The sequence below is a fragment of the Amblyomma americanum genome, chromosome 9 (assembly GCF_052857255.1).
Source record: "Amblyomma americanum isolate KBUSLIRL-KWMA chromosome 9, ASM5285725v1, whole genome shotgun sequence".
Lineage (NCBI taxonomy): Eukaryota > Metazoa > Arthropoda > Arachnida > Ixodida > Ixodidae > Amblyomma > Amblyomma americanum.
The window spans coordinates 148957139-148982537 of NC_135505.1; the positions used below are offsets into that span (position 1 = coordinate 148957139).

General features: G+C 48.6%; 1 protein-coding gene and 1 non-coding gene across 3 annotated transcripts in view; both read left to right on the top strand.

Moving 5' to 3' along the window:
• The window catches only part of LOC144105737 (cytosolic endo-beta-N-acetylglucosaminidase-like), an 80202-nt gene that overhangs the window by 50154 nt on the left and 4649 nt on the right, over window positions 1-25399 (top strand). Inside the window, exons 2-8 of one of the 2 annotated variants that reach the window (XM_077638844.1) lie at window positions 15162-15700; window positions 16388-16536; window positions 17877-18025; window positions 19696-20013; window positions 21808-21911; window positions 23099-23207; window positions 24362-24549. In XM_077638844.1, coding sequence (XP_077494970.1) covers window positions 15468-15700; window positions 16388-16536; window positions 17877-18025; window positions 19696-20013; window positions 21808-21911; window positions 23099-23207; window positions 24362-24549 — 1250 coding nt within the window. In that variant the 5' untranslated portion in view covers window positions 15162-15467. Of the gene's footprint in view, window positions 1-15161; window positions 15701-16387; window positions 16537-17876; window positions 18026-19695; window positions 20014-21807; window positions 21912-23098; window positions 23208-24361; window positions 24550-25399 lie in introns of those variants that run through there. The other variant, XM_077638845.1, reaches the window with a different exon arrangement.
• On the top strand, window positions 12733-12804 carry TRNAS-ACU (transfer RNA serine (anticodon ACU)). Its single transcript has one exon. It is a non-coding gene; the product is annotated as a tRNA-Ser (tRNA).

Here is a 25399-nt window from a genome sequence, read left to right on the forward strand (position 1 = left end):
CGGTATCTTAACTTTACACCTATCATTTTTCGTTTGATAGCTTGCTGCGTTGTCCTTAACTTGAGCTGAACCCTTTTCGTTAGCCTCTACGTTTCTGCCCCGTAGGTGAGTACCGGTAAGATACGGCTGTTGTACACTTTTCTCTTGAAGGATACTGGTAACCTCCTATTTATACATGGTCTGAGAGAACCTGCCATATGCGCTCCACTTCATTTTTATTCTTCGTTTTTTCCCTCTCGTGATCCGAATCAGCGGTCACTACCTGCCCTAAGTAGACGTATTCCTTTACCACTTCCAGCACCTCATTGCCAATTGTAAACTGCTTTCTCTTGCTAGACTGTTGAGTATTACTTTGGTTTTCTGCATGTTAATATTTAGACCCACCGTTCTGCTCTGTTGTATGATGCAGGACGTCTTGCAGGTTAGAACTTGCGCGAAGACCACTTCGTGAAAGGCGAACTATTTATTAGGCTTAGTGAATAAAAGAGAATGGCACATACAACAAGGAGAAAACTGCTTACGATGAACTAATTCGTAGAGTGACCTCACAAAAACCAGCCGCAGAGTAGAAAAGAAAAAATAGAAGCACATCCACACTGCGCTTGCCCCAACCGTGATCTGGGTACCTTGACTGACGCGCACGGCAACTCTAATGCCACTGTGATGCCTAACGTCTTGGAATGCGAAACACGCACAACCCTAGTGCGCATTCGATGTCCCCTTCTGGCACCATGACCACGCCAACAAACACAAGAACAACCGAGGACTCTCGTTCCTCCTAAGGTCCAGTGCCTCAGCTCTGGAGCTGACGCTGCATGCTTCAGCAGTGCATCAGCGTCGGCACAGAGATGATCTTATTAGGGCTCATAGCTTCAAATCAACTGCCTGAAAGCTACCACGTGCTTTCGCCCTTTTTGTGGCGGAGGACGATCGGTCGGTTTGATGCAGTCCGAAAATGGGTCGAGGTTGGCGATTGATTTAATTGGCCTACCCTGCCATACGTCCACGCACTGGAGCGTACCTGCCGTTCATGATAACTCTAACTGAAATTTTCTCATACTTATTTTTCTGGGCCGTCTAGCATGTGATTAACGCCGCGGAAACTCACTTCATTTAGGCGACCGTTCCGCACTGAGTCATGATTGGGTCGCACCTTTCTGGCTCGATGCGACTCCAATGGTGCGAGTAACATGCACGGCTGACCCGCAACCCTATCTTCATAGTCGACCACAACCCTGTCTTTCATGACGTCATGCACGCATATGCGCGCCTGCTTCTTCACGTCCCTTCAACATAGGGCCGTCCATTTCGGCACTCTGGAACTCTTCATGTTCAGTGGCACCTTTGTTCGAACTGTGCACTCCTTCAACGCCGGCGCTGACGACCTGAATCGTTGTTGTGACTACCACGACCATAGCTGCGCATCCACGTTTCGTGTTGCTGTATGCAAGGTCGGTCAACGTGCCCAATTCTTCAGACGCTGCGGGTGTTTCCTTTGACTGCCCGGCACGCGTATCTGGTGCTACGAATGCCCTAGAGCGGGCACTAAGCTGGAAACTCCGAATACGTATACGCTGGATCTGTCTGTACTTGCTATTGGGAGGCACCATGCAGTTAAAGTTTTGACTTGGCATGAAATTCCCTATTCCCTAGAATATTGTCTGAGCTCAAATTTGAACTCCCTATGAACTGGGCTTCCCCACAGCTCATTGAGGCTGCGTTAAGCCCACGAAAGTGGCGCTCCTCACTAGCCTTGTTCTCGCTCTCCACTTTAGCCCCTTCTGCAAGTGCGACCGAACCTTCTTTTTAATGCCTCAGCTTTCACGGGATCTGTCTGTGCCGGTCCCAATTCTGGGCATATCGGGGGTAGGTGGTCTGGAGAACTACGTGCGCAGTGGCATCTGCTTGCCCCTCTGCCTTTTCCCTTTGTACTATAGTTCACAAAGTCTACCGCCTACCTTTCAACCGCGGCCCCAGCAGTGCCATTCGAGTTTTCCGGTCTGCGGTCGACCTTTTCTGCTTTCATACTTTGGGCGCACAATCTTATGTTGTGCACCTGCAGGCCGTAATTTTCCTGCCCCTTCCCTTAAAGAGCAATTTCGATGCGGACTGATCAGCTCTTCCGAATGCCACTTCTGCTTCTAGAATCATTAGTCACTCTCTCAACACCGCAATCTTAACGACGTAGGGTAGTCTCGACCTTTCGCTGACGCATTCGCCTTAAAACATGCTTTCTTCTCTTGCTAGGCTGCGCGTTACGGTCCTGGAGTCGACACGACGAACTTCCCAGGCTGCCTATACGTTCAGTTTATTTCTTATAAAATTTGTTTCTGCTAGTGGCTTGACTGGGCGTGGATCGGAAAACACGTGACTGCAGAACCACAGTGCGAGACAGGTGTCAGTGGTTTGCCGTAAGAGACGAACATGTCCCAGTGGCACGCCTGCAGGAGAGTAGAGAAAAATAGAAGCAAAAAACTGCGATAAGCCTCCAAAGTGCGGGTCGCTAAGTTCGGGCAGGTGTTGGGCTGGGTGTGTGGTTACCAATACGCGGTGATGGGGGAATCCCCCCGGACGAAGCAGCGTCGATCATTACCGCCGTAAACGAAAACTCAAACCGTCCCTGTTCCTGGAGAACATTGCTGAACGGGTGGTACAGAACGAAAAGATGCTCCAGATTCACTCCTTAATTCATCGAATGCATGTCTGCAGAATAGAGGGTGATATCTCAGCAAAGTCACTACTCGCTTCGCATTATTGCATTGCTATCCTTCAGGTCTTATAATTGTTTACGTCGAGATACCGTCTAATTGCGCTTATCATGTATTTTGCCTCATTACGAGAGCGTTTCTGATTGCTTGTCTTATTACTAGCGTTCGTTGTAGAGAATAAATAACTTTTTTTTTCTTGCGTACTGGTGTCAACACCCCTGCTTAGGGTTCGTTGTACAAAATTTCTTGACTACTGCTGACTTGTTGCACTGTGAATTGTTTTTTTTTATGACACAAATGTGCCTTAGTGCATCGGTTTAGAAAGGCGGATAGCAAAGTTCGAAGAAGTGGACGCCAGTTCCTCTCAGAAGGACGCTAAGTTGGTCAGTATACCGGTTGTACATTTCCCGCTTACCTTCGCGGGGTCCCCGCATGCCTGCTCCCTGAGTGTTGAGCCCCTTAGCTGTGTCGCTTCGTGCTTTACGACTCGTGGCTTTATGTCGATTCCTACGTGAAGGACTACCTGGTGCAATTGTCAGGCAAAAGCCTCTTAAGCGTGAATGCAAAGAAAAATGAAGGAAGATACAATGTTCCAGGCGTCCGTCACAAAGCAGGCAGATCCAGAAGGCGCTGCTGGTGCGAACAGCTCGCGAGGGCCTCTCGTATCTTTGGCTGTAGTGGCTGTCCTGCGATCACATCGTCGGCTGATATCGTGATTACTTGGGTGTTTTTACAGCTCTGGCTCCATGTTGGTTTTAGCAGCGCAGTGCCGCGGACTGCCGTCTGATATGCGAAACGAACGAAGAGTTGAATGTTCGCAAAGAAGGTTCTTCGCATGTATCACCGCAATGTCCGCCGAAACTCTTGCTCAATCAACTCCGTTTCACTTTCACCGCGCATGCAACGCTATTGAAACTGGGCAAGTAACGCGCACGCAATAGCGTATCGCTGACCCCTACTCTTCCAGACTTCGGTGAGTGATAGGATGGTAATGTGGTAAGGCCTAAAAGAAAATGAAAGGCGTTGCAAATACACGTATCGTCAAGGTGGTCAGGTGTTGAGCCATCGCTCCCGTTTAGGGTTATATACTTCGCAGTGAGGGCATACTTTCCGGGCACGGACGCAGCCAGTGTGAAGAGGCGCGTGTTATCTTTGGAAGCGTTATAAGTTAAGTATGAATTCCGAGTAATGCCCTTATAATAGGTTGAGCAGTAGGTCTCAAACAATATACAGGTGCACATTACGAAGCTTTCATTTTATGGCCCTCCTTTTGTATCAAGCGTGTGGCGGCAAACAACGTGAACCACAAGCGAACGCAGCCAACAGGCCTGTTTCCTTCGTATCGTACGGTATAGTCGCTCTTTATTTCCGCTTCCGCCATTCCAGTCAGCGTTGGCGCTGCGTATGGCCAAAAGGGTGCGCGCAGCACCAAAGAAAGAAGCGTGGTAATAACAGCGCCGTGTGGAGCGCCAGGAAATATGACATTCGATTCTGCTTTGGCCACGCCGCCGACGCCATGCTTTCCATTTCCTTCTTTAAAAAAAAAAAAACACTGCTGTGCGCACTCGGGATGGCGGAGGGAGGTGGCGGCGCCGCAGAATGCGCCCTGTGAAAACACAATTTTCCCTAGAATAGGCAACAGCGCAACGAGATGCGCGGACGGAAACGGGAGGGGGTGACGAGAGGACCGGGAAAAGCAAAACTGGGAGTGCACATACATACCCGCCTATATACGGAGTTGCAACCGCCTGCCTGCATCCTCCCTTCTCGTGCAGACGCTGATGCGCCTGAGCAGAAGAAAATGCGGTGCTGCATTCGAGTCGAGCTTTCGTCTGCTCTCGAGGAAAGCTCGTCTTCCGCTGTGCTCGCGACTCCAAGTAGATGAGCTCCTTGATGCTGTTGAGCCCACTGGGTAACAGTCGCAAACAGAGAATATTCAGACAAAAAAAAAGGACGGAAACGAATGCGTAATGCGAGGTTCAGCGGTAGTTGTTGGCGGTGGTGAATATAATATTTTTTATTCCTTATTTTGTCTTATTCTCGGTGTGAGTGCGCGTGATGTCACCAAGTTGTCACTCGTGACGTCACTCCCAAGCACTCAGCGTGGCGTCGTACGTGACATCACTGAATACTGGCCAATTAGGACGACGCTTTACGTCAGCGCCAACGCCATAGAACAGGAAAAGGGGCCCTTAACAGCTGTCGCCGTAAAAACTAGGCTCAGGATGGCTGAAAGTCATGTGGACAGGTGAGATAAGCACGTTCGTGGCCGAGTGACACGTAGGACAGAGGTAGGTGCAGAATAGATCAGTGGGCCTAATAAGACTGATGACAGTGGCGATGGTGGATGAGAAAGCGAAGCGATATTTTCTTGCGTTCTTGGGTGCTAGCATCTAATGTCGACATCCACTTTGTTAAAACAGCTTCAAAGGTCGCCTCCCCCCCCCCCAAGGCCTTGTGCACCGGATTACTTCATCAAGTAACAGCGCAAAAAACACAGACGGGACACATAGAGCAAGAACACACAAGCAGCGCTGCTTGTGTGTTCTTGCTGCATGTGTCCCGTTTGTGTTTTTTGCGCTGTTGAAGATGAATAACCAAAAAGCCCAAGCGGCTGTTCTGGCCGCATTACTGTGATGGCCATTCACTACGAGGGACACGGTCAGGCAGCAGACAGATTTACAATAAGTTTGGCGACGATTACGCGTCTCAGTAATACGATTTTTGAGTGTCACTGCTGCAGAACTTGAACCATATTCATTGCGGTCAGCTAGAAGAAGCAGTCCAGTCTACATAGATGCTGAAATAAAGTAGCGACTAATTATTTATTCAATTTCTTCTGCTGGCTGACGTCCAACAACAGTTGCAGAAAGCGTTGCCGCCTGCTCCTTCGAGTGGGCCTCCTCATTCATCTGCAGTGCCACTCCATCCCGTCTCTCCGGACAGACTGCAGCGCGGCACCGAAGCTAGCGCGCGTGCGCAAACCAGTAGAGTTTTCCCGCCAAATTGTGTTGTCTGCCCAACGAGCCAGAAAACATGCTGCGAACCAAAACGCGCTTTTCCCGTGCCTCGAGTTGCGGCACTTCTTGCCGCCGGGCGTAATCTCATTCCCCGCCGCTTGCTCCGCTCGCGAGTTGTGCGATGTTCTTCCTGCTCCTTTTTCCGCGCACCTTATCCGTGCTTCTTTCTTGGTGCCTCTTCCAGACTTCATGCTGGGAAGCTTCCTCCTTTCCTTTGGCATAAGCTTCCCCTCTTGCGGACTGTTATTGTCTATTTAGAGCTTCCCAGGACGCCAACAGCTCCTGCTCAATGCCACGGTGAGCGGTGTTGTGTCAGACATCACGGGAGAGTCATGAAACATGCTTCTGCCTCGCAGGGCGAGGTGTTAAAATGATGCATTTTGAATATTCGCACACGCCTAGTCAGTCGGATTAAGAAAACTCGAATGAAGCGGAGATAGAAAGGAGAAATGTCGGGAGAGTAGGGCTTCCACAGAACGCAGGGCAGGGAGTTAGACTCGTATCGTCACGTGACAAAAGCAGGCAAAGGGCAAAACCCCGCGCCACTCAGTGACACCGAAATGGGAAGGCAGAGCGACCAACGGACCCTCCGTCAATAAAACGTTAACGAATCGAAATGTCTCCCACTCAAATGCGCAAATGCCCGTCCCGGAAAACATTCGTACATCGGCAAGTACGCTCGAAGGGGCTTGATTACTCAACGCTGTCAACGCCGACCAAAATAGTTTGTAATAAATTGTTCCTCCACCTCTTCCTGCCTTCAAAATCTCTCCTGGGGCTATCGGAAAACGCAACAGGAAATTGTGCATTAGCCAAACATGTTTTGCTGTATAGGACTTTGGGACCATACAAGAGAAATTATTTTAGTAACAAACAGGATTTTTTTTGGTACGGCGCAGTCACCTGTCATGACGACCGAGTCAGTTCTGTCGTTATCACAGACAATGTCGCAATACTGCAGAAAAATATGTCGCAACGACAGGACGACAGAATGCTTTGCCTCTATTTACGCTGCGTTAAGAGGAAGCTAGCGTCCGGTTCCCACAGTTTTCAGGGCCACCACACATGACAGCGAACGCTATTTCTTTGCGCGATCAGGTTGCTGTCCTGGGTGAAGTGTAGGAATGTGCTCGTGTTCCCATACGTACCCTTGTGTATGTGCGCACACGGAAGGACTGCTCAGACGACCGTTCTCAAAGAGCAATGTGAAATAAACACAGCGCGGCAAGACAGCGACGCAAACAAGGAGCGGGGCACACAAGTCGCTTAAGCATCGGCCAACTCTCGATTCTTATGAAAGAAAAACGAGTGCGTTCTACTTGTACCCGGACACAGGAAGCCGTAAATAGTTCAGGACCTGGAAAGTACGAGCACGGAAAGGAAGAAAAAAGTAAGGAAAGAAAGAGAGAAAGAAAGAAAGAAGGAAAGAAAGGGAAGGAGGCGAAAGACGCAACTGGCGTCCGCCAGGAGGGGCTACTGGCTGTAGAGGAGTCCTGGCAGGGGCTCACGACGGAGGCCATATACGGTGGAAAAGCAGGGGCCAGCTTGGCCGGCCTGAATCTGCGGGCCTGGATGTGCAAGGACCGAGCCGCCTCTGCTATTTACGACACGCCGTGCTTCATAAAACATGTTCCCGAGACCTGGAGACTACGCGTGGCTTTGCTCGCGTGTCGCTTCGACCGGAAGGCCGGGGTGGAAAGGTGCAGGGAAGCGAGAGAAGAAGAGAGAAAATAGTGTGAAGGCTTCATTGGCCATGTGTCTACAGGAAGATCCTTGATACAGAAGAGAGGCAGGCAAGAAATAGACGGCAGAAAGGGCGGAAAACACCTGCACCGTGGCGCACTCCTCGTGCTCTGTTGGGGACCCGATGATATGGTACGCTATCTTTACGCGCCCTTCCGAAAGAAGGTGTTCCTGTCACCCCTGGTTTTACTGCTCAGGCGTGTTTCGCCTCCCATCAGCCTCACTGCGCGTGCCATTGAAGGCAGTGGTGCGCGCATGCCGGTTCGTTTTTTGCTTTTCTATCCTCTACGAACAGTTCTCGACTGTGAGGACAGTTTAGGCGCACAGAATGCGTTCGCATGCAGGCTGTTTTGACCGCTCCTTAATTTGTTCCAGTATTCGTAAGTGCTTTGAATATCGGCGTCATCGCGCATTTGTTTCCCAAATATCTCAAGTAGAGAAGAGTGCGATGAGGGGCAAGTTGGCACAACATTACAAAAACAAGAAGTGCGCAAACAATAATAGGAGAACAGAGAAGAAGCGCACGTGACGAGCACTCGTCACGTCCGCTTCTTTTGTCTTGTCCCATTCTTTTTTGCGCAGTTCTTGTTTTTGTAATATCTCGAGTCTTTGGCTAGGCAAGGCGAAACCTCCTTTGATGAGCAGGACTACAGGTTACCGGACGATCCGCAAGGCAATAGTGCTGAATAAAAACACCGTCGCCTCCGAATGTTTCGATGGATGTTTATTTGGGCCGGGCTTTATATTTTTCGAGCTTAGCGCGTCAATGCCAATGGCCGGTAAATGAGGTTTTGTTCGTGGAAGACAGCAGCTGGCAATGCGCATGATATAACAAACTGGTAGAGCAGACTAATGAACAGTGCAGACGAACAGTGTCAACAAAAGAGCCGGAGTCGATCTTTCCTGTTAATAATAATAATAATAATAATAATAATAATAATAATAATAATAATAATAATAATAATAATAATAATAATAAATAGTTCTGGGGGAAAGGAATTGACGCAGTATCTGTCAGTGGCCAGATGTGCCTCCAGTATATTCGGACGACCATGCTGCATTTGCTGGCGGGTGACGTAGTCGCGAGGTGGCGCTGCCGTAAATTTATGCTCTAGCACGCTCGTCCCGTAAAGTTTTGTAGTCGCCTGTAGATGTTTTTTAGGATGCCATGGCGGGTAAAGTTTTCTACTGCTCGGGCAGTGGCCCCATTAGGGCGCTCGTGGTGGCACAAAGTAACGGAAAGTTGGGCTAGTTGGTTCCGCATATCAACTAGGTAACGCAAAACGACTAGGAAGGCAGACTTGAGAGATTTCGATATTGTATATCATCTTGTAAGGGTGGCCGGATACTTCATGTTATCAAAATGTGTATATTTTAATTCTTTGTCAATACACCTTCTTTTGAAAGGAGCGCTCGTCCCCGTCGTCTTGGCTATCGTCCTTGTCCTGCGCTACTATGTGGCAGCACCTTTCTCAAAGGAGCGCCGCGGTGGCTCAATGGTTATGGCGATCGGCTGTTGACCCGAAAGACGCGGGTTCGATCCCGGCCCCGCCGGTCGAATTTCGATGGAGGCGAAATACTACAGGCCTGCGTACGTTGCGATGTCAGTGCACGTTAAAGAACCCTAGGAGGTCGAAATTTCCGAAGCCATTCATTACGGCGCCCCTCATAGCCTGAATCGTTTTGCGACGTTAAACTGCCAAAAACCATAAACTAAACCTTTCTCAAAGGAGAGCATCATCACAGTAAAGCGAGCATCAGCAAAACTGCAGGATGGGTCCGCCGAGCGCTCGCTGTCTGCATGCGCTTCCGCTGGAGAAGCACGCTGGGAAGCAGTTCTGTCACCAATCGCGTGCTCCGTTTCACCTTTGCTGCGCCTGTATAGTCAGTCGTATGTGGAAGGGGAAGAATTGCGTGTCAATAAGGGCTATTTTTCTGGTTATTTCTCTAAAACTTTTTTTAGGCTGACATTTAGTGGTATGCTCTAAAATACAAACTAGTTACAAAACAGAAAAAAAATGTGCATGTCACAAATATTTATGAAGTAATCAATAAATTAATTCTCAAACTTCATTCTCTTTCATATTATTCATGGCTCTACATATCAAACCGCTCAGTTCACTAAACTTCACTATGGTCGTCTTGTTATACGTATGGAAAAATTAGCTTTCGCATACGGACGCAAGGAAAACAGCATCAGTGTGTGAGTGAGTCAAAAACTTTATTAAGCTCTAGATTCGCTGGTCTTCTGCGGTCTTCAGATGGCTTCGTCCATCTTCTTGCAGAACGGTTGGTTTCCCTCAGTCCAGGGCTCCGCTGGATGCTGCTGCCAGCTGCGCTCGCCGAATCAGACCTTCTTGGTCGACCCAGCGATCGCTGGAAAGCACTCCCTTCCATTGCTCCACACTCGGGTTTGACATAACGGGTACCACGTCTGTCTTCTGGCATGCCCACGTTATGTGATACAGCGTGGGTGTTTCGTGGTACCAGGGGCATTTGCCATTGTATTGTGTGGGGTACATTTTGCTGAGTACGCTTAGGTTCGGGTACGAGCCCCTTTGTAGCTGCCTCCACGCGACAGAGTCCTCTTTGCTAAGGTAGTTGTGCATGAGGAACATTCTTAGCTGCTGGCCAGCCGCAGAAGACACAGAAGAAAAAGAAAAAAGATTTGGAGGACGCGTAAGCTTCGTGTTTAAGAGTGAGGCGCGACAGCGTGTGGCAGCGCTGCCAAGGAGTCCACGGAACGCCAACGCCCGTTCGGCGCGATGCGTGGTCTGTTGGACGATTTAAGGAAATGACGCCTGTCTCAAGTATCTCGGTGGACACCGGAACCAGGCGGCAATAATAACAATAATAATAATTGGTTTTTGGCGAAAGAAAATAACGCATCATCTGTGTCATATATCGTTGGACACCTGAACCGCGCCGTAAGGAAAGGGATAAAGGAGGGAGTGAAAGAAGAAAGGAAGAAAGAGGTGCCGTAGTGGAGGGCTCCGGAATAATTTCGACCACCTGGGGATCTTTAACGTGCACTGACATCGCACAGCACACGGGCGCCTTAGAGTTTTGCCTCCATAAAAACGCAGCCGCGGTGATCGGGGCCGTAAGGGAAGGAAATTGAAACGAAAATTGGTTTTAAGGAAAGGAAATGCCTGTCTCGCAATTCTAGCTGAACACCTGTGCCGTGCCGTAAGGGAAAGAAATTCCTTCCCTTAGGACGCGGTTCGAGCGTCCACCGAGATGCGCCATTTTTCGCTCACGGCCAAAGAGGCCGACGACACCGGCTTTTCTGCGACACGAACTCTGTAACGCTGTCGCGTTAAAAAGCCCTGCCCGCACCGCGTATGACACAGAGCGCTGAAAAGAGAAGAGGGTGGGGTGTATCTCTTACAGCCAGCGTCGTTGCTTCGGCGGGCAACGACACTGGCTGGGCAACGGGCAACGCCCCCCCCCCCCCCCCCCCCCCCCTTCTCTTGTCAGCGCGCTGTGCGATACGCGGTGCGGTCAGGGCTTGCGACGCGCGCCTCTTCTAGCAATCTTTTAACTCTGCGCTGTCGGCACGTGGCAGCGATTATGACTCAGCTTGAGCCAGTGGGCAGGCCCGTGCACTTTCCTTTTCATCATTCCTTCAGTCGTAACAACAACAGGAGCAAGATACCTGGTAAATGAGGCCTCTGCACCAGAAACCACGGGAGCAGCGCCACCTCATTCGGCCCAAGGGCATGTGTCCTAAGCTCGCTGCCGTCTTATCTGCGATTCTGCCAACCGTTTCAGGAACATAGTCATCTCATTTGTAACCTCCTCTTCGCCCCATTGTTTCGACTTTCGGCACACCTCGTGTACCAACAAAGATAAATTGTGGCATTTCTACCTTGCACAGCGTTGGTTGCGTTGGACGCGAAAAAGAGCGCGAGGCGCTTGATAAATGCTCGCGAGGCGGAGCTGCAGCGCCCATCACACAACAGCGTTGATGTTGCCACAGCGAACTGTAGTCGAAATGTTTAGTATTTCTTGTTGCGAGAATTCGGAGGAGGGCCGTAAATCAAAACCGAGCAGCCGCAGTTTGCCCTGCGGGACGCTGCATGATTATGGTGATGAAAAACGTTTATTTTGCTTTATTTTACAAGGGTTTTTGCGGTTTCAGATGGAGTCTCCCATCTTCATCTCAGGGTCGGTTCCCCTAGTGCAGGGCTCCGCTGAGGGTAGCTGCCTTGCGAGCACGCATTACTAGTCCTTGCTGGAATTTCAGGATGTCGCTGGAAAGCATCCTCTCCCACTGTTCCGCACTCGGGTTTTCTATTGTGGTTAGCTCGTCTACCTTCTGACAAGCCCGTGTGATATGGCTCACGGTTGGTTTGTCTCCACACCACGGGCATTCGCTCTTGTACTGCGTGTGATAGATTTTGCTCAGCATGTTTAGGCACCGGAAGGTTCCCGTTGGCAGTTGTCGCCATGCCACGGCGTCCTCTCCGCTTAGCTGTTTGTGTTGGGGTGGGTATGTTTGTCTGATCCCCCTGTAATAACTTAGTATCTGAATAGCTTTGGGTTAGCGGCTCGGGCTCCTCCGAAAGGGTGGGATTGTTGGATGCTCGGCTTGTTGCATATCCTCGAGCTACCCTATCCGCCTCCTGATTTCCCGTAGTGTCGTATGACCCGGTACCCAAACTATCGTGTGTTTGGCTCGGTTGTGTCTGAATTTGCCACACGAGCGGAGGATGTGGAGCGCACTGTGGCTGATTCTGCCGTTTAGACAGTTTCGGCATGCTGCTTGTGAGCATGGTTAAGGACCTGTTGGATCGGTAGCCCTCCAATGCCGCTAGAGCCATGGATGCCTCTTCGGCCTCGAATACCGTACAGTTCCGGATTGACGCGCTGGTGACTTCCTTTAGGTCCGAGTTGATCATAATTGCCACTTTGCTTACCCTGCAACTTCTTCCGTCCTCAATGTACGCAGCGGCGTCCACGTACACTTTGTCGTTTCTGGTTGCCAAGTTCTTTGCACGTATTCGGCTCTTGCTTCTCTGCGCGCCATTGCTGACTCGGGCCCATGTTTCTGGGTATCGGAGCTGCCCTGATGGCGTCTCTGTATTCGTCCGGGACGCTGCAGCCGCAGCAGTTTGGACACGCGAGAAGATGCATGACACGCGCTACGCCTCGTATATCGACGGCCGGCACAGCGCACGAGGCACGGACGAAAAAAGAAACAAGAAACGCTGTTCGGAGTGGTGTCGAAATTCCTTTTTCTTCTGAAGACTCACCCCGCCGTGGTGGCTCAGTGGTTAGGGCGCTCGACTACTGATCAGGAGTTCCCGGGTTCGAACCCGGCCGCGGCGGCTGCGTTTTTATGGAGGCGAAACGCTAAGGCGCCCGTGTGCTGTGCGATGTCGGTGCACGTTAAAGATCCCCAGGTGGTCGAAATTATTCCGGAGCCCTCCACTACGGCCCCTCCTTCTTCCTTTCTTCTTTCACTCCCTCCCTTATCCCTTCCCTTACGGCGCGGTTCAGGTGTCCAACGATATATGAGACAGATACTGCGCCATTTCCATTCCACCAAAAACCAATTATTATTATTATTCTGAAGACTCTTTTTTGTTTTTACCTGAGCTACTGTACCACACCTCACGAGCGTGTCGATTCAGTCTCTTTGGCAGAGTACTCTAAAGCCTCCTAAGTACTGCTGCGCACAAATTCTAGTCACTATTTCCCGCCGCGGTGGCTCAGCGGTTAGGGCGCTCGGCTACTGATCCGTAGTTCCCGGGTTCGAACCCGACCGCGGCCGCAGCGTTTCGATGGAGGCGAAACACTAAGGCACCCGTGTGCTGTGCGATGTCAGTGCACGTTAAAGATCCCCAGGTGGTCGAAATTATACCAGAGCGAATCAATACAGCATCTTTCTTCATTTTTTCTTTCAGTCCCTCCTTTATCCCTTCCCTTACGGCGCGGTTCTGGTGTCCGCCGATAACTGAGACAGATATGTGTGAAACGGCTGGCTCTTCCCATCCTACAAAGCCACCGTATCTTATGCAATCGCCTTTTGCCCCCCCCCCTCCCCCCGCCGACACAGTCGGCCGCACAGATTTAGTTACGTGTATCTAGCATTGATACGAAGAGCAAAATATCGAATAGGAGCAATTTTTTACAATTACTGTGGACTGCATAACTGCAATGTCTTCAGCGGATACCCGTATTTTTGGTCACAACTCTGCTTCATATCATTGTTTGTCCTGTGCTGACATGCCCCTCTCTGGTCCAAAGGCGCCATTACGGACCAACACCGATCTGTGACTTAAGCAAGATGAACACTAGCTCCGTCTTGCCGAAGACGCCGCGTCACGTCATGTCGACGCTACACATATGTAAGCTTTACAAGTCAAAAACAAATCCCGAAAAACGCAGTTATAGCAGCAACTTTGCTATCATATAAACAAGCATCAAAAGTATGAATACTTTGTCCCAGCAGTTTATTTTTCCTTTATTGTTGCTTTTCCAAGATTTGCTTTTCTTTTTTGGAAGGCAAAACTGATGGGCCAGTTACACAAGTCCCGTCGGTTGGTCGGTCGTTTTTTTCTTTTTTTTTTGGGGGGGGGGGGGGGGGAAGGAAATGGCACAGTATCTGTCTCACATATCGGCGGACAGCTGAACCGCGTCGTAATGAAAAAGGGATAAAGAAGGGAGCGAAAGAAGAAAGGAAGAAAGAGGTGCCGTAGTGGAGGGTTCCGGAATAATTTCGACCACCTGGGGACCTTTAACGTGCACTGAACAGAACAGCACATGGGCGCCGTAGCGTTTCGCCTCCATCAAACGCAGTCGTCTTTCCAGGTTTTATGCAGTAAGCCCCCAACAGGAAAACTGAACTGCTCGGACAAAGTATACTATTGATGCTTATTGATATGATAGCCAAGTTGCTGCTATAACCGCTTTTTTGGGGTGATTTCTGTTTTTGTCTTGCTTATATATGTGTGCACACCGCATTAAACTTCAGTTTACAGTTTGCGCAACAGTGTTTGTGTCGTTCCTGTGTTGTTCCAAGTCATATCGAAAGCGCAGTTATGTATAATCATGCCAAACAATCTTGTGTTTGTCTAGCAAGGCTGCAATCTCGTCCCCTCCCAGTTGCACTGCGTGATGTTGCATTGTCTAAGCTGGAATCATTAACAAAAAAAAACAGGAAATGACACCTGCATATAATAGCCCATAGTATGTGTAATATATTGGGTATATAATAGGGATATGATAGAACAAAATAGCCTGTCAAGTGTGCGTAGTTTGTTCTCATATATCTCATTGCTTTTTCGTGCTGTAAGAATCTGACCTGTTGGGCCGAGTATTTCTCTGCACGTCACGTAGGCATCTATAAAGTAAATAACAGTGCCATAAAAACAGAATTTCGTTTACGGCCTTTACATTTTTTCGTCATTTTGGGGAGAACTTCAGATTGCCCTCTCGAAAACCTAAAATTTAGCTTTCAGCCCTCGTTTACGTTTAAAAAAAATGGAATATTTAGCAATTTTTTTTTCCTACACAATGTATGCCCCTACAGCAAATTCCAATTTGGTTTGGCACGAAAACTGTAACAAGACGCCGGTTGCCAGTTCGGTAACTGCCTTGCACGAAATCTGTAACAAGACGCCGGTTGCCAGTTCGGTAACTGCCTTAAATGAATGAACACCTTTTTCTGTCCCCATCTTAGTTGAATGGTCAGAAGAGGAAGAAGCACACCGTAATAACCCGAGGCATTCCGCGCTCACGCGCCAGCTGGCCAGGAGATTTCCACGAGATTTCTTCTTCACAAAATTATCCAGTTACTCCACTCCTTACCCATGTGTGTGTTTGAATCAACAATGTACCCTGGCCAATCCCCCACCGTGGGTACGTGACATTCAGCCAGAGGCCATCATCATCATCATCATTTCCACGAGACGCGGCACTGCACCGGGAGCTCCGCCATTTGCAGCATTGGGGAAGAGGGCAAGTGGCACGGAGGTCCCATCCAGCCATGGGTGTCTTCCTGTCGCGTAAAGCCAGCCGCCGTCCACCCCCGACCCGGGTGGTCAAGTACGTACCCGAGCGTGCAGCCGCCCCACTCACGACTCTGGAGCAGCTCCTGAATTACAAGGATCCGCTGCTGTGCGCCGTCGAGCCACTGAATGTCACCATCAGGCGGGGAAGGCCAGAGGACCCCAAGAACCTCTTCTGCCATGACATGATGGGCGGCTACCACGAGGACAGGTGAGCTCTATTCCACGTACGGCGGCTGTGCTCGGTTCCGCACATATGCACGGCGTGACAGCGTTGAGAAACAGCAAGATGGCGCAGCGCGGGTCAGGACACAAACGCGACGTAATGATATCCTAGCCGAGTTCAAGAATAGATGGGCATGGCTACGTCATCTAACGCGATGAGGAGATAATCTATGGCCACTTAGGGTAAAGTTGATTAGAAGAGAAGGCAAGCGCAGCAGTGGGCGAGAGAGTCAGGTGAGCGGATGGCATTAACAACCTTACAGAGATAGGGAACCCACGGCTGCTGTATGGTATGGTCAGTGTATAAGTACGGTTTGGACTTCTTGATTTTCCGAAAATTTGGCTGTCCCTTTTCGTTAGTTATTTAATAACACAAATTTAGGTCTTTCTTGCGACGAATATAATTTTCGACAATTTAATTGCGTTGATTTAATATGACAATCGTCTGCGGTCAGAAGCCGCTTGAAGTTGTCTCGGCGCTTTTCCAAGCATGAACAGTATATTTACTAGTAATGACAGGATGTGTACTGACTGCTTAGAAATATGTAGCCTTTGCTTGTGCTGCCATGCCGGCACCTTGCACGTCTCTACGAGATATAAGGCTGCAAATGTCTAATGGACATAACTGTGCTAACTGGCTTGTACACGTGTGTTCTGTCGGTGGCCGCTACAGGTTTGTCCATGGCAGCGAGGACAACGACCAGTACCGGTTTCACCACTGGCATGCCATCAACACATTCGTTTATTACACGCACAACCTGGTCACCATTCCGCCCCCAGGCTGGATCTCAGCTGCCCATAGGCATGGCGTCAAGGTCTTGGGTGAGCGGAGCCGATGCGCGCATTGTTCTCGAAGCGGTAACTTCTAGAGATTTCGGGCTGAGATCAGAGTGCGTTGCCGATGAAATTCAAGGCTGAGCGAAGGTCAAACCTTTAGTTCATAAGTTTGGAGTACCGGTGGATGGTCAGTGGTCAGACCAATATTCAAGCAATTGGATAGTTTGAGGGTCAAGACCAAGGCATTTCAAGGTCAGGCCAAAGTCATGTCGGGGACGTCAAGGTCAACAAACATTGGTCACGTGATCGAATTTAGGCTCGCCGAGGAGCCTAAACGCGGCGTTTACTTGATGGGCCTGACGTCACGCCATCTCTAACCGAGTACATTACGGAAGGAGCGCCGGCGCGCCTAAAAAAATTAACAGTGCTTTAGCTTCGGTTAAACCCAGTGAGAAGCGGTGGCTTCACGACGGTTTAGCCTGGAAAATAGCAAAGAAACACTCAACGAACAGCATAACAACACTTTGCCGGGCTAAACCATCTTGGATCTACCGCTTCTCACTCGGTTTAATCAAAGCTTAAGCACCGTTAATTCTTATGAAAGGCAGGGTTATACGAATGCACTGCTAATTCTAGTTGCGCCACCATGCGGTCGCACTATAGGTTAACTGGCATATACCTTACCCCGATGTGGGCTGCGCCGATTCTTCGTCTTCCGGCTGGAGCGCCTGTCTCGGACCCCGTCGTCTGATGCTCACCTCTGGCCCTGCCTATAGTGAAGCCCACCCTTAAAAGCTCTGATAGTTGTCGGTGATAACATGTAAAAACTTAAAGGGCCAAATATTACGCGCATGACTGTGACAGCTGTGGACGTCGGCGCAGGATGGCAGTGCGGTCAGTTCGGGCTGAAAGGCCTTCCGTTGCAAAACGCACCTCGCTTAACACTGGAGCTGTTTTTAACAAATGTGTAAAGTCTTGGGTGAAAGTCCTTGTATTTTTTTACGCCACTAAACCATCTTCCATCGCTGCCGCGCCTGCGATTCTGCTGACCAATATGTTCCAGAAATTTTCAGCTGCCGGGCGTCAAAAGATTATAGGCGGACGTCCGGCGAGAAAGGCGCAGTAAGAGGAATGGGAGAGAAAGACAAGTGGAAAGGAGGGAGAGGGGACGAGTGCAGACACCAACGCCGAGGAGTTCATCTCTACCGGGCCACATGCAGCTGCGGTCGTAAGGAACCCATCGACAGAGCTGCTAGCCTTCAGTGGGACGAATGTGGCGGACCATGCCTACAATCTAGTCTTCCTTTGTACTGATAGGGTGCCACAACTAGACTTCACAGTAGGGAGCGCGATAGAAAATCTGCAGGTTTTTTTTTTCATTTCAGGGACCTTTATGTTGGAGTCGGATGAGGGCCTTGCGGTCATCAAAGCGATCAAGGATTCTGGGCTGGGGCCTCAAGTCGCGGAAAAGTTAGCCTTCGTGGCGACGCTGGGCAGGTTCGATGGATGGCTCGTCAGCATCGGATGCAGAGTGGTCAGTGCCTGTTCGTCACAATCCCGCCGTAACTTAGCAGCAAGAACAAAAAATCTAGCGCATAATCTGCTCAATGGAAGGCGCACGATGCAGCCAGCATACTGTTTAAAATTCAAATTTTATTTACCCGCCGCGGAGGCTCAGTGGTTAGGGCGCTCGACTACTGATCTGGAGTTCCCGGGCTCGAACCCGACCGCGGCGGCTGCGTTTTTATGGAGGAAAAACGCTAAGGCGCCCGTGTGCTGTGCGATGTCAGTGAACGTTAAAGATCCCCAGATGAAGAAAGTATTCCGGAGCCCTCCACTACGGCACCTCTTCCTTTCTTCTTTCACTCCCTCTATCCCTTCCCTTACGGCGCGGTTCAGGTGTCCAACGATATATGAGACAGATACTGCGCCATTTCCTTTCCCCAAAACGAATTATTATTATTATTATTATTATTATTATTATTATTATTATTATTATTATTATTATTTACTCATATAATACATGAAATGCAAAAACTTTTGTACGTACAGTCACATTTTATTTCAGGATACAGCAATCCAAGACTTGTTCATTGCAACATGAAAGTTACGACTAAAAATCAGTATAAGTTTCTAAGTACAGTACCCAAGGCATTGATGTGAACAATTAGAAATTGTTCGAGGAAGGACGCTCTTGTAAAACGATGAATTGCAATAAGAACTGAGGCGTAAGCTCAACAGAGAATATGAAATAATTATGCCAGGCCGAAAATGGCCTGATGTCAGGACACCCGATGCGGTTCAGGATGAACTAGTTCCAACTCGTCGGAAAACCGTCAACCTTTTTGCGCATGTGCAGATCAGCAAACATTACTTGCACGGCATAGTGGGGTCGGCTTCGTGGCTACCCATCACTCGAGTTATTTGGAATTGTATGGCGTGTGCAGCAAACCTTTGTAAAGTTCCTCTACTGCCTAATAACGTCTGGCACGGTAAACATTAGTTATGTCTCCATTACTGAGTGATTTCTTTGCACGTGATTTAAGGGCAAGTTACCTGGTACGCATGTGCCTTTACATTCAAAGATTCTTTAAGCCTGTATAAATTCCCGTGCTGGGTATCTGTATCAGTCACTCCTCACTGTATTTTGATAACAAGGTTTTCACATGCAGTCCCGGCAATGGATGACGAGGTTTCCATCCTTTTCACCGCCTAAGCGCCTCTTGTGCTCACTGAGCCGATCATTCAAACATCGGCCCATTTGACCCACATAAGCTTTCCCTTATATTAGCGGAATGCGGTACCCAACATCCTCGGCGCATGCGACCATGGGGCGCAGCGTTCAGTTCAGTGCAGCGTAGTGTGTGTTTCATCCATCTGTTCGTGTCTTCCAGCGCTGTTTTGGATAATTGCTCCTGGGGTCTGTCAGGAGGGCGCCTTTGACAAAGTGAAAAAAGCTGGTGATGATTGTGGTGGAATACTTCCTTGTGAATATCTGCTAGTCTTAAGTCTGGTCAGGCAACGAGAAAGAGTTCCAGACTATGTGGGCGATGTTTAGCCGGCGTTTTTTTGCACCTGGAACGAACAAGTGGTGGTTGGTGCATCCGACATGAATGTTTATACTACTCTCACTTTGAGAGTGTATGTGCTCGGGTAATACGATCTCTGCGGAGCGATTAAAGTAACGTCTTTAACCATTTTCAGGATTCCAGCTGCGTGACGTTCCTCAAAGACTTCCTCGCGGCCATCGCGGAGAAGACCCATAGCGCGGTCCCCGGTTCGATGGTCATCTGGTACGACGCCGTCGACACGCTGGGGAATGCGACGCCCCACAACGAGCTCAATAATAGCAACTCTAGCTTCTTCGAGCTCTGCGATGGCATCTTCCTCAACTTCCACTGGACCGAAGATACGCTCCAGAAGTCGGCGCAGCTGGCAGGCGACCGCAAGGCCGACGTCTACGTGGGCGTGGACGTGTTCGGCCGAGACACGCACTACAGCGGTGGCTTCAACACGTCCGAGGTACCACGCGCAGATAAGCACGCACAACATGTGCTAAGCAGTGAGCAGTGTAAATTCTCTCGTAGAAAAACATTTATGTTCAAGGAGGACGTTAGAATTTCTATGTAGCAGTTTGTTATCATATAACATGCATGTGGCCTCTGGTTCCATTCTGTTCATAAGTTCGTATCTCATGCCTTGCACAGTTATTCCGAGGCAAGATAATTGTTATTCATTATTGCAATCGGATGTTCAGTGTAACTCGAAGATCGAATGGTAGACGTGGTAATTTGTACCACGGCGAGGTTTGCAGATTCTGGGATGCTGCAAATGTTCCCTGCGGCTCTAAAGCAGGCACTGTGGTCTGCACCCTTTTCACCAAAGCTGCAAATGGCCTAGTGGCTCCTATGAAGGGCTATCTATAATGACAAACACGGGCTTAAGACCAGACCATAGTCGCGTGCCTTTGATTACGACCTTCATCTCGACCCTGAAGCTTTCGCACAGAGTCTAGTAGGTGCATATTTCGATCCACTCCAGAGGAGTGCATCATACCTCATGACGTTATTGAGATACGAGGCAGCTAGTTTCAAATCTATACAAGTTCCAAAAACATCACTCCCAGCTGAAGAAATGATGTCTGATAATAAAGATCAAAATTTTCAATCGCTTTACGTTTGCGATGCACTTGCATATTTTCCAGACATTGTCCAGCGCATTCACACGCAGTACTAAACACTCGCAGTTGCATGCGTGCCATGTGTGCAGTCTAAAACTACCTCGTGTAAGCCATATGAAACAAACCATCTTATTGACGCTAATAAGCTCGCAATGAGGATGGAGAACAGAACCCGTGTGATTTCCATTGCAGCTTGTGCTCATGAAATAATGAAGATGGATCCCAAAATAACAACTTCAATACAAGTGTTACTACGCAGAGCTTATTTGGTTGAAGGAAAACCGTCGTCGCTTTCATTATCCCAATGATCACCAGCGAACCTCTGTCCTCAGCGGGACAAAGGTTTACAACCAGTGACGTTCACTGAAAACGCTATCGTGGGACAACAGCCATCTGGCTTTACCTGATCTGATCTATAAATTGCTCGATCTTTGTCAGTCTCCTGCGCTGCTTGCCTCCTCTTGAAATGCAGTGCGTTGCCGTAAGGTGGCATCGGTTACCTTTCTTTGCTTTACACGCCCTGCTATGCCACTTTCTTCTTATTGATTTCAGTTGATTACATTTATTTATTCTAGTAACCCACAAGATCATCTTACACGGGAGTATTGTGTGAGTGAGACGTATGCACAAAGTTAGAAATCATTTTAGCAAAAACAAGGATTAAAAAAAAATGCCGTGCAATAGCTAGCAAGAAATACTGACCACAATACACATATATTTAAAACGCGTTATACAAGTTCTAAAGTGGCAACATAGAACAGAACTTTATTTAGCCCAGAAGTCAACATGACTACAATTTCTTATATATTATACAGGGGTAAAAATTAAATTTGGTGAAAGCTCATGGAAACAAGACATTAGGCAAGTATGGTGGTTATCATATCTCGAAACGTAGAAGGATCTCTGGTTTTAGTAACATAGACAGGAATGGCATTGAAAGGCCTATGCATGTGTTTGTAGGCTATAACTATAGGCTAAATTTATTTATATTTCAAAATTTCAAGAAGCGTGCCTCTCCTATGATTTCCTCGTGAATATCCGTAAGCTTTGCAGCAGACGGGAGGTACTGCACCTTTGTGACAAGACGGTAATACGCTCGCCTTGGTGCCTTTAATGATCTTTGCACTCTTTTTCAGGCGGTAAAGACTGTCCGTAAGCATGGCTTGTCGGCCGCCATCTTCGCTGCCGGTTGGGTTTATGAGACAAAATTGAAAAATTCATTTATTAAGAACCAGTACCGGTGAGTTTAGAAGGCAATGCTACTTTCTCTCTGCGACAAAGCACTATAAGCAGCTGCTCTTAGGGTGTGATCTCTTGTACTGCGTGGCTTGTCATGTCCAGTGTGCACCCTCAGGGCAGGTCGAGTTCTGAACTTTATGAAGATAAATTTCAAGCAAGCCCTGCAAAGGAAACACTATGTGCGACTATAGTCGGATACAAGTTAAGTATGCAGTGAAGCTCCACCCACATTCAGGACCGCCGCCCAGATTTCCTCCATGACAATAAAGAAGTACATTATTGAAACTTCTTGTTACCTAAACAAGAAGCTAGTCACAAGAAAAAAAAATATAAGCCCTAAAATTTTGTTACCTTGCTCTTTTTGATGCAGTGAAATGCTAAAAAGTTGATTTCATTTACTATTGTGATTAGCCAGCGGACTAATAGACTATGCCGCGGGCCATGGCCCAATATTAGCAACTGTTGCTTTTTAAGTTTTATCCCACTATAACGCTCCATCTATAATTGAAAATGCATGCATTTTGCGGTACCCACAAGCACAGGTTCTCACTAACAGCTTAGAATCTATTCATAATCATGACGCTCGCTTACCAACCAGTTCTTATCAATTTACAAGAAGCAGCGTCTAATATCAAACGCGGAAATAACTGGGTCGAACTCTCCTCGCGCCATGATCGATTTCGCCTCACATTCCAGCGCGATGCTCTTTATAATCAAACTCCTTTCTGCCTCAACGCCGATGCCACTACTTAATGACCAAAGAAATGTTTTCCCGCTGGTCTTAATACAAGCATTCGTTTTTTCCGCGTACTATCAGCCAGACGAATCTGCGGCGTCCTGACGTCACTTAAGCCGCTCAAAGTGCGTTAGGTTTTCTGACGTTATTAGACATCATGTATAACTGAGTCTTTCTTTTTATTTGCTTTTGTTTGATTTCGTTGCCTATGTTTATTTCATTTACAGCTTTGGAAAAATCAAGTGTTTATTTTAACACGTCGCAACCCCCCTCCCCCTACTTTAATGCCCACCAGACCGATATGGTGGTACTGTGCCAAATATAAGATGCCGCATCATCCTTCGGTCCTTTGCCCAGCTTACACAATATAATTAAGTGCAGCCATACAGCTTGAGGCTTCGCGGAATTTTTTTCTCACTGTTCCAACTTAATGTTTGCTACTCATCCCGCAGGCTGTGGGACTTCCCGGACGATATCTGCCCGGAATGGCGTTTCACAGCGCTCCCGATATCTACCAGCTTCTGCCAAGGATTAGGCCACAGCCGGTTCTCGGCGGGCGCTGTAGGTCGCTTTCCTTTTCTTTCCCTAGTCCTGCTGCGATCAATTGACATGAGGAGAGTTTGGAGCAATGTATCAGCCGCCGCGTTTGTAGCGCCACAGTGGTCATTTTTACCATTGTGTAGAAATAAATATACATGAAATGACATTAGGGTCAGGGGATCACAGGATCACCAATTCTTTGCGAATATTGCACAAGCGACCCCAAGAAGTGCAGCAGCATTCAATGGTTTTGATAAACTTATTACTTTTTTGAAAATACCTTACAAAAGCACCTTCATGAGAAATTGAGCGTGTAGCAAGCGGTATGTAGTCACCTTACTCTCCAGCTCCTGTCTAATTACACGTCTGGGCACACGTGTCACACTTTTTACTGCGAAAGGTGAAAACTCAAAAATTCAAATATTCGCAGCGTGAAAATACGCAGTGGTGAAGAGAAGTGGAAATAACACAAGACTAGGGTTTGGAACTGCGACGCACGTTTCTTCATCGCGTTTCGTCCCTCTTCGCGCGTACAGCACTAAGTTCACAACTTCGCGTTATCGGAGAACCGATTCTGTAACAGACGTGTTGAAATATTGCGACCTGGAGCTGGTAGAGACACGAGGAGAAAAGCAACGGTTGAAATTGTTTTTTTTTCAAATAACTCGGAATCAAATAAAAATAAGGCAACCTATGTTCATCCACCCCTAAAACACAGTGCGGGTTTAAATCACGGTGCCACAATACAGCCTTACAAAACACGCCTCGATGGCTTCAAAAACTCTTTCCCTCGTGTATTGATTGGAATAGCTTTTCTGAATATACTGTAGCAGCTCAAAATGTCAAAGATTTTGAACGTCTTTTGGAATTGCATTGCAGACAACGGGAGAATTGACAATTCATCATGGTGTTATTTCGCGTATTTCTCTGTTTTTCACGCATGCTTTATTTTCTTCTGCATTTTGTGTACTTGTGCTTTGGCCATATCTATGACCATGACATTGTGATTGTTCTGCCGATGCCTGAAATTCATGCTTCTTTTTGGCAATTCCTCTTCTGTAATGGCCCTCAAGTGAGTGCTACAGTATTCTTAAATAAATAATAAAGACTCGCGGTACCGGACATCGCAGCGGTGCCGTTTAGCGCACATACCCCCCTCTCGAACATGTTCGCAGAGGGTGTCCAGCAGGCCATGGTTCAACCTGGCCAAGCAGCAGCTGCAGCCCCGGGACCAGGGCAACACGCTGCACCGCCAGTGCGGTTCGGCCACGGTGTACCTGAAGGACGCCTACAACGGGGGCAGCTGCCTGCGCGTGCTGTTCAACGCCAACAAGCAGCGCCCCGACGAGGTGCCCTACTTCAGGTGAACATCCTGTGATTATACGTGTAACTGACATTGGCGGCCATGTAGCCAGTTGAAGCGGTAAGGCACTACCAGCCGAAGGGAGACGTCCAGAATATGAATCCACCTTGACTATTACACCCATTAGTATTATGGGGTTTTAACAGGGGGATAAATACGTTCTCCCTGCTTAATCGCGGCTGACACATTAAAAGCCGCCAGACCTCACCGCATGATCGCGTACGCTGCCGAGCGCACGCCAACCACGGCGGGCCTCGCTCTGAGGGAACAAAGAAATGACTCACTGGCTGACACAAACAGGCATTTATTGCTACAGCAAAAATAACGCCAGCTAGAAACAAAATACGCAAATGATTCGAGGTCGTCCGACTCACCAGCAAGGTTACGAGCGAATGTTCGCCCGTGCTAGTGCAGGGGGAAACTCCGAAGCCGGGCGGGACGAGATACGGGAGAACGGTCCTCCCCGCGAGGCCTGTACTGTACGCGTGTACTGTACGCGTTGAGTGGCATATGGACCAAGTCACTCACACGTGGATAATCTAGTCCGGAGAAAATGTTGCTTATTTCGCACGAAACGCGACCACGGAATGGAAAAAGCCAATTCAGCAGCGAGAAGAGGTAATCGATGCGTTGTGGGTGTGAAAAACGAGATCCGTGCACGGGGACAGAATGCCGAAGAAAACTCCGGACCATAATCAGCTCGGCATTCTTTCCGGCTTTCCACAGCAGCGCCTCGCGGAAAGTAAACTTCACGCGACCGCATGTTCCCTTTAACAGTGTACCATACTGTACCTTCCTCCTGAGGGATTTTTCTAGACTTCTGAGCTGAGATTACCGGCCAATACATTCG